The 9147-nt window shown below is 40.3% G+C and overlaps 1 protein-coding gene across 3 annotated transcripts in view; it reads right to left on the bottom strand.

The window, feature by feature from the left end:
* Positions 1-7719, bottom strand: part of col17a1a (collagen, type XVII, alpha 1a) — a 17383-nt gene extending 9664 nt beyond the window's left edge. For all 3 annotated transcript variants that reach the window (XM_017306820.1, XM_008422347.2, XM_008422356.2), the window contains exons 1-17: positions 7571-7719; positions 5765-5841; positions 5556-5597; positions 4275-4727; positions 4154-4195; positions 4022-4075; positions 3871-3918; positions 3594-3743; positions 3415-3510; positions 2111-2182; positions 1952-2026; positions 1835-1879; positions 1546-1707; positions 1330-1410; positions 1199-1243; positions 968-1090; positions 115-402 (exon numbers count right to left, since the gene is read on the bottom strand). In XM_017306820.1, coding sequence (XP_017162309.1) covers positions 115-402; positions 968-1090; positions 1199-1243; positions 1330-1410; positions 1546-1707; positions 1835-1879; positions 1952-2026; positions 2111-2182; positions 3415-3510; positions 3594-3743; positions 3871-3918; positions 4022-4075; positions 4154-4195; positions 4275-4727; positions 5556-5597; positions 5765-5834 — 1846 coding nt within the window. In that variant the 5' untranslated portion in view covers positions 5835-5841; positions 7571-7719. The remainder of the gene's footprint in view (positions 1-114; positions 403-967; positions 1091-1198; positions 1244-1329; positions 1411-1545; positions 1708-1834; positions 1880-1951; positions 2027-2110; positions 2183-3414; positions 3511-3593; positions 3744-3870; positions 3919-4021; positions 4076-4153; positions 4196-4274; positions 4728-5555; positions 5598-5764; positions 5842-7570) is intronic.
* Positions 7720-9147: the final 1428 nt, after the last annotated feature.

Here is a 9147-nt window from a genome sequence, read left to right as displayed (position 1 = left end):
GTGTGTGTGTGTGTGTGTGTGTGTGTGTGTGTGTGTGTGTGTGTGTGTGTGTGTGTGTGTGTGTGTGTGTGTGTGTGTGTGTGTGTGTTAAAACCTGGTGCTTTGTTTCCACACCTCTCATAGCATTTGATTGCAGTTCAGTCCTGAGCAGCTGCTGAACGGTTCTCTGCAGGGCGGCGTTGTCCTGTCCTGGTCCGGTTCCTGTGCCTCCTCCAGGCCCGAGGTTGATTGAATTGTCGGAGCGGGTGAGGGTGGAACCAGAAGAGGTTCTTTCAATGTATGCTGAGTCAGGCGGGTCGATGATGTTGAGGCCGGAGGAAGACCGCAGGCGGCTGGTTGATGCACTGCCAGGGGCGGCTTCCAGAGCATCCACACGGTTCTTCAGGCGTCTCACCTCCTCGCCTGGGAACAAACATTTAGAAATTGCACCAAAGAAGATTACCTGGTGCTTATAGATAGAATTTATTTGTTTTACAGATAATTTCTTTATCAAATAGATTCCTATGACTGCTGCCTACTGAAGGTGTCATTCATCAATTCTTCCATCTCTTATCCAAGACGGTTCATAGGCCCAAAACGTTAACAAAGATCCATTAGATCTCCCTCTCTCCGCTTCCTCCAGGTCATGTGAGGGAACTCATAGACATTCCCAAACCAGCAATGGGGTGTGAATGTAATCTCTCCAGGGAATCTTAGGTTTGCTCTGAGCTAGCAGGACTCTCACTTAAATTTCTTGTTCCAGTCTGGATGAGACTGACCTCAGCACAAACTTTGAATAACCAACCCCATCCTTTATCCAGGCCTTATGACAGAAGACCAGGTGATCAGGCCTTCGCCAAAGGAACTGCCTCTTGGTAAATCCCCATGAGGTTCTGCAAGGTACTGATGCAGTCAGGTCTGGGTCTGGGTGATCAGCTCACTTTTCAAAAAAGAATCTTTTTTTTTCCTCTGGATTTTTGTCTCTTACCCAAAGTGATGAGTCCGAAGAGGAGCCCCAGGAGGAGCAGCAGGGTGCAGACGAGGGCCAGCAGCCACTTCCACCAGCTGCAGCAGGAGCAGAACCCAAAACCCAACTCGTCTTTACGGATCTCTGAGAAACACACAGCCAGGTGTGAGTTTAGCAGCTAGCTTCTGATGCTAACCAGTACGTCAGAACAGCATAATGTCCATGGTTTCATAATAACTCAATAAATGGTACCTGCATATGTTGCTTTGTCTTTTGTGGTAGATTTCAAGGTTGAAGCTACAGTAATAACATTTAAAACAAACATCAATGTATGACTTCACAAAACAATAAAGGATGACAACTCTAACACTCAAAAGTTTTACATTTGGCATCAGATCCTTCATCCACTGCGCTGGACAAAAGTTTCTGTTTCTCCCTCTTCAGCGAGTCCTCAGAGTAAGTGCCTACAAGACCAGATATTCCCAATGATCAAACCTGTAGTCAGACTCCTTCAGACAAATGTGTAAATAAATCTAAATTTAAGCATTTGCAGAATTTGAATTTGATTGTTTCTGTCAGAGGTGTAGTGTAGTTAAAACCTGAGTAAGTGGCAGGCGCAGCGGACACAAACTGCTTCCCGGTGTCTTTGGCCATGACCAGCCGCTCCGTCTCCTTCTTGATGGGAGCGTTCTCCTTCTCTATCAGCACAAAGTTGAAGTCTTTCCCTGAGGCCTCATAGCTGGTGGGACTGCTGGGTCTCACTATGAGACACAAGGCAACTTCATATGTAACCTTGTATTTTGGGAGTAGTCAGTGGTCAATTGATGACAGAAATGTCAAATTTCTAAAAAGAATGATAAAGTCTGAGGACCTTTTCTGCCTCCTCACCTGTGGGTGCAGTGAGTCCAGACACATTTTTCTGGACGCCATAAACTGCAACCAGACCAAAACATGTTACAGTATGAGCAGAGTTTTATAGTTGAAATGCTGGGATCAGTGGTTTACCTATCTGTGAGCCGGCACCAGCGGGTGAGAGGACCGTTGGACTGGTCAGGTTATTCTGCACACCGTATACTGGCACTGCAACAGAGAACCCAACATGCAGTGAAAATGTGAAGGTAAAGACAGGAGCAAACCTTCTAAAAAGGAGAGGCCGAGGCTAACCGGAGCCGCTGACAGCTTGTCCGGCGTTCACAGAGGGAGAGCCGAGAGTCCGGTTGTTCTGGACTCCTGCACCTGGCAGGACACAACAGACGGTTTGTCCATCTGTCACAGGAGCAGCCTGGACAATCAAACCTTCAAATATTTCTCAGTTAAAGCAGCAGCTAAAATTATTATTTTTTAATCAGCAGCTCAGATGGAAGCGTTTCTGTACTTTCACTGTGAATCATGTTGATTATTGAAATGTCATCAATTGTTTTGTATGAACGAGTAAATTTCTGACAGAAAACAACAAATTTTAATGAGTTTGCTATAACTTTTAAATTTTGTTTGGTTTTCTTTATGAACGTTGGAAATGTTATTTGTTGAAAAGCAAACTCACTCACTCCTGTTTTGTAAGATGCAAAATTGTCGAGTTTTGCTAATTGACCATTGTCAAAATCTTGCAAGAAAACTTTTGATTGCTAGGAAAGATTATCTGGATCATATTTGATCACATTTATAATTTTTTTTTATCAGTGTTTCATTTTTAGTCATTATAATAAAAGGAATTTTATCTTGCATTTCTTAGGGATCACATCTTATAGCTTTTATGTGTACTGGAGTTACAGGGGACTTTCTGGAAACTTTCAAGGCAGCTTTCTGGTACAAACGGTCCCATTCCTGGAACTTAGAAAGTGTTTTCCTGGGACTCACATGTCACTAACATGTCACTAAGTTCCAGGAAACGTTTTATTTGTTAAAAAGAAAGTTTGATATGATTTATTGATATGATGAGTTTGATATAGTCTGTTTGATATGATTTGACTTTATTGAACGTAGTGTAATAAAACGATAAAGTTATACGCAAACAAACTAAATTTTAAACAAAAGCAAACAAAACAAAAGAGGAACAATAGTAAACGATATTTACATGTCCTGTAAATTTTAAGTTTTGGTATCCACATAATGTAAAAATACCATCAAAACACAAATCCTCCTGTAAAAATCAGGAAAATAATTGGAAAATTCCCACAAAGTGCCAAAGAAGGACATGGAACATAACATGAAAATGTAATTAAAACCCCTTATAAGTTCTGGAAAGTTCAGAAAACACTCAGAAGTTCCTGTAAAGTATCCTGATACTCCACATTTGGGGAAAAACCCTTAACTTCCAAGAATTTATTCCTAAGTAGGAACTAAGGAATAAACTCTGAAGGTCTGGAGGGTTTATAATGTCTGTTGTACATGGGAAAGCTAACATTTTGCATCCTGTTTGGTTTCTTTAACACACAGTTAAAAGTGAACATGTCGTTTCTGTGACTGACCTGACGGGTAAAGGTGGGAGGTAGCGGTGTAGTTGTTGGGGTTTGTGCTGTAATATCCACTGCTCACATCCCCTGACCAAACGCTGCCGTACTGATCTACAGCAGAACACAAAAACACGGTGAACGGATGAACCGCTTTTCTGAAGCTCGGCACAGATGAATGTTCCTCTGCAGCTGACCGATGGGACCTGAGGAGCCCTCAGATGTGGCCTTGGCTTCCACACTGGCCTTCTTGGGGATGGGCAGTGTGTTGTTGGGGGACTGGGTGGGGCTGGTGCTGGTGGAGCGGTTTCCCCTCAGCAGGCGCTTCACATCATCCAGCTCCGTCCCTGAGAGAAACAAAACACCAGGAACTCCGTCATGACTGGGTTTTAAATCTGATCAAAAGGACCAATAAGGTGAAGAGCTTCAGGTTGGATGTTTAGAGGTGAGAAGACAAATCAGTGAAGGACTCACATCTGGCTGGAGGTGAAGCACTTTGAAGCCTGGCTCTGATCTCACTCTCTAAAAACAAAAGTAATGAATTCTCTATTAGCTAAGGCTGATTATTTAAAATTAATTGTAAAACTGTGGGAAAAAGGCCTTAGTTTAAAGGTCATTATTGCACCTCTGCTTTGAGTTCTCCCTCTAGTGGCTGAAGTTGAAGTTGCAGTTGAACTTCCTGCAAAATCAAACCAAGATCAGCATCATGAAGCATTATAAACTGAGATCAGTTATACTTGACAGAAAATCCACATACCATACTCCTTCCTGCTGTACTCCAGGGAAGAATCAGAGCTTTCTGAAGCACAAGAAGGATCAAATGAAAACTCGCCCGGTATTGAAACTGCAAACGGTAGAAGACGTGACCTGAGACGAACCGTCAAAGACGTCTGACAGAGCAGCTGCCATGGTGGTCACACTCTTCCTCTCCTTTGGAGGAGGTGAGTACGTAATGCCAGAGGATGGCGAGCCCTTCTTCCCTTCTCTGGACCCTCCTGATGCGTAGCTGCTTTTGGTCACCGTGGAAACGGTCACAGCACCAAGACCCGCTTCTTTTTTAGTTTCTCTGCTTCCACTTCCAAAACTGTAGGACATGCTAGAGGACCCTCCTCCTGCTCCTCCGGCCTCTTTAGACCGCTCTCCTCTCCCTGAGGCCACAGCGGCCCCTGACCTCTGACCTGAGGACTGGGCAGAGGAAGCTCCTACGGTGGAGACGCGTACGTTCCCGGCTCCAGATCTGCTAGATTTGATCAGAACTGAGCTGCTCGTACCCTCCGATCCTCCTGCTGCAACTTTTCCACCTGAGCCACCGGAGCTGAAAGAAAAATCACCTGAAAGCAACGAAGGAGAGAAATCAGAAAATACCGGATTTCTTTCCCTGTTTTTATCAAAGTAAAATTCCTGGAGGGAACACTGGATGAAAAACATCAGATTCCTGAAACCCATTTCAATTTGCAAGACTGAACTGGCAAAGTTCATATATGATCTGAAAAGTGAGCAGTAATGTTTGAGTTTTTTATTTGGAAACCTTCCCACCGCATGTCTTAACATGTTTTATCACCGTAAACCTGAACATCCTCCTTCTGATAACAGAACCATTTATTACATGCACTTATTTCTGCTGCTGGCTAATTATTTTTTTTCTTATTCAAGTAAAAATGAAAAAAACTAGATCATGTTTACTTTTTTACTGGAATGAATGATGAGAGTCTGATTAGCACTGATACATATTTATCATTGTTTTTCTGGTTTTACATGTTTGGTTTTACAACTTAAAACTTAAATCCATTTCTTTTTACCTTCCAATTACTTACTTTCGATATTTTAATGCAACATGAATATGTAAATAAGTAAGTAGAAGAATTCTGGTGTGTTTTCCATTTTCAGTTGTCTCTTAATTTGGGGAATAACATCCAAATATTTTCCAGTTTCATGACGGAAAGAAACTGAACTCAGTGCAACGATGTTATTATCTTTAATACAACAAATAACAATGTATTTTATGCATAAAACCTAAGAGAAACATGGTTCCAATATATTTAGCTTGATACAGTAAAGGATATAATGACACAAAAACAAAACTGTCACTACGATACTCATATGTTCCCAATGTGCAGCAGCCATGTTGGATTTTCAGGTGTGAAAACAGAAACACTTACTCTGTGATGTAACTCCACAGGTTGTCACTGATTTTTTGACCACTGTAGAAAAAACCCAACAGTGAGTAATTAAATCCAATATATTAGTTTCTGACATAAACAGAAACCTGCAAAAATACAAATTTATGAAACTTATTTAATTTCTCCCTCATTTAAATGACATCCTTAAAATACCATTAAATAACCTCACGTGTCATAATTTCACTCACCACCTGAGCTGCTGCTGGCTGCAGCTCCTCCACCTGAGCTCACCACCTTCACTGCGGTCACCTTGTCCATCCAGCAGCTGGAAATTAATCACACTTTACTTTGCAAGGCAGAGTTCAGAGAACAAAAACGGAGCTCAGGTGTTATTACCACCTGAGGCGATTCATACTTTTCAGAGGCCATGTAACTTTTTTTTTCATCAAGGCTTCATGATTGATTTAAAGCTTTAACCTGAAGACTCCCAGACAGGTGGAGCTGATTAATGTGACTCTGCTGAACAAAGGAATCTGCCCAGAGAGCAGCTGTAAGGTTTCAGCCATGTCAAAAGGAAAGTATCAGGTATTTACTATACATGACAATCAAAAATATATCTTCAGGCAGGCAGGTGTTCATTTCAGGTGTTTTTACAATAATTATTAAACTTATATTTTCTCTCGTCCTGGTTAATTTCCACCAATCGGTTTGCTGCCTGTTAGAACCGATGATCTGAAGTCAAAATATGATTAATCAAAATCTTCCTTACATTTCTATTAAATCCGTTAGTCGGGGATACAAGGAGCATCAACAGATTTTAAATGGCTTTAATTTAATATTAAGTGGTGTTTTTAAAAAAAGAAGAAGAAATCATGCCATAAATATTTTTAACCAACATAGTTTTTGTTATTTAGTTTAATTTCTGCTGAGGATCTCAGGATCCGTCAGCAGGACCAAAAACTCAAACTGTTTTTTTTACCGTTTTCTGAGACAATTGTTGGTGTGCACAAAAAAAATTCACATACAAATAATTAAAATATATTAAATGTACGTCATTTTGTATAAGTTTTCTGACTTTTTGCAACCACATAAACATTAATCAACTAATAACTAATAAATAATTAGATTATTTAAATGTCTGTTGTTAGTAAAGCGTGTATTTGGAGCTCATTTTCATGTTCTTGTACTTATTTAAGTTTTTATTTGTATGTTTTAAAGTATATGTAATATTTTGTTTTTGTTTTTTTTATAATTAAATGTTTATGTTGCGTTTCTGACATTAATTGCTTTTAATGGAAATTTTTGACAGATTTGCTTTCAAAGAGAAAATCTTATTTAAACTCATATTTTTAGTGTTTTAACGACGCAGCTGATGTTAAAGTTAAGTTTAAAGTTCTGTCCTGATTTTAGTTTGAACTCCATCTGAATCCCATTTTTCCTTTTCTCCGTCCTAAAAATGTTCACTGTTGACATTTTTCTACTTAAATTCTGAAAAATAAAAGATTAATTTATTTTTCAGATTATTTTTAAAACCTGAACTAAACTTTAATAGTGTTTATTAAAAAATAAGTTTATTAAAGTTTATGATAAGATGTTTTGACTTCCTGAAGCTCATTTCTGCTGATGACAGCCTGAGATGTTATTAGTGATCATAAATACAATAATGGTTCCTTTAATTCAGTTTCTATTTGTTCATTCAACTTTTTGTCTTTTATTTTTGGTTTTTAACTTTGTGCTAAAATCAGTGATTGTTTTTACTGTTTTATAAAGTCATTTTTGAAGTATAAAATTTCTTACGATATTGTTATAATAACATTAACTTCCCACTTAAGTTTCCCATAAAACCTCACATTCACTTTGACTTGTGTTTGGTTGTAATTTAAACTTTCCATCCATCTTTCCTGATTTTTATTTATATATGTTTTGCTAATGAATAATCTGTTTAAAGCAGAACTCACTCAGGTGAAAACACGCCTCACTGATCCGTTGCTTTCAGGGGTTTTACGTAGCAAAATCACCTGTTATTACATTAAAAAACCTGTGTTTGAGTTTACCTGTTAGATCATTTCTGCAGCGTTTTCCCGTCCGGCTCTTCTCCTCTGACCAGATCAGGGAATGAAGACGGGAAGTCCAGGTTCTCCGTGGAAACGACTTGCAGCTCCTGGGACTCACATGCACCTTCAGAGTTTTTGTAGTAGCTTTTTGTGACTCATAGCTTCAGTCGACAAGTTCCAACAGAGGCGGGAGGCTGGGGGGTCGCTGCTGCAGCCCGTGGCAGGCGGAGCAGGAAAATAATGGCCCCAGGCTGAAATAAAGAGCAGAAGTTGATGAAAGTGATCAGACAATGAGCTTGTACTGCTTTAAATGGCTTCTGTTTGTCTGAGGTTAAGAGCTTGTTTGAGGTTTTGAAGATGAAATGGAGTCTTCCTTTTAAAAGTCTTTAAGGGCAGAATAAGTGAGACAAAGAGCTGCAGTTTGGGGGAAAGGGAAAGTTTGCATGTTTTTGGCTGTGCAGAAGCAGTGAGGCGAGCTGAGCTCAGTGTTTTTCACAGCACTGTTCAGGTTTGTTTTTGTTCTTCCCAGTGAAGCTAGCAAAAATATTTCTGCACAATACATTCCAATTTCTCAATAATAAATACAAAAAATATATTTTACATTCAAAAGCAGCAGAATAGTTTGATTGAGATTGAAAAGATTCAGTTTGGCATCAGAGAAGTTGCCTTGTAGATGAACTGTGTCACATTCGTTCTTCAGGTCTGGCGTTGGAACCAGTGGACACTTGAAGGTGTAACAGACATTGTGTCATTTGCACATGGAGTTGTAAAGAGTGTGCTCATCCATCCATTGTCTATGTCCACTCATTGCAGGGTTTTATTAGGAACGGTGATCATCTCCAGCGGTCAAACAAATCCGTTTCCTCCTCAGTTCTTCAGCAAAACGTCGCTGCAGTCTCTCTGCAGAGACTCTGCTGAGGTTCAGGCTTGTAGTGGTGGATCTCTGTGGAGGGAAGTTGGCCAGTTTTATTCAGGCAGGCTGGATTTTAAACATGAATGAACTGCTTAAGTCCAGACATTGACTAGGACACTCCCCGTGGGGCTCCTCTCTAGCATCTTTGAGGATCTGTAAAGGCTCCCGACCCACAGTGTCCTCTGTGGTGTTGTTGGTGGAGTGATACTGGAATCCTCAGTTTTAACGCAGTAAAACATCCACCTGCATTAAACGCAGCACTGTGCATTACCTCAGACACCCAAGCAAACGCCGGGCAAACGAGCTCAAACAATCCAAATGACTGAAGGTCAAACAGAAACAGGCTCCTGATATGGTGGCCTGTCTGCTCTGATGCTAGATGGAGTCTTGATTTAATGAATCAATCACGCAATAAGGATGCAATAAGGACGTTTTTTAATCAAACCTGCCCTGGGACATGAAGACAACCAGCTTCTGATACGGCTGTAATATCGAGACAGAACATGAAGAAAAACCAAACAGAAAAACAAACAGAATTTCAATCTTTTATCTCTTCAGTCCACAGGAGATTTTCCCTGAAAGCTTTGGGGTCACGGCTGTGGTGCAGGGTAAAGCAAGCGACCTTCAGATGAGTCTCTGATGCAAAATCTGTCAGATTTCACAG

This window comes from Poecilia reticulata, linkage group LG1, assembly GCF_000633615.1.
Source record: "Poecilia reticulata strain Guanapo linkage group LG1, Guppy_female_1.0+MT, whole genome shotgun sequence".
Classification (NCBI taxonomy): domain Eukaryota; kingdom Metazoa; phylum Chordata; class Actinopteri; order Cyprinodontiformes; family Poeciliidae; genus Poecilia; species Poecilia reticulata.
The sequence above is the reverse complement of the archived record's forward strand: the minus strand, read 5'-3'. Positions and strand labels throughout refer to the sequence as shown.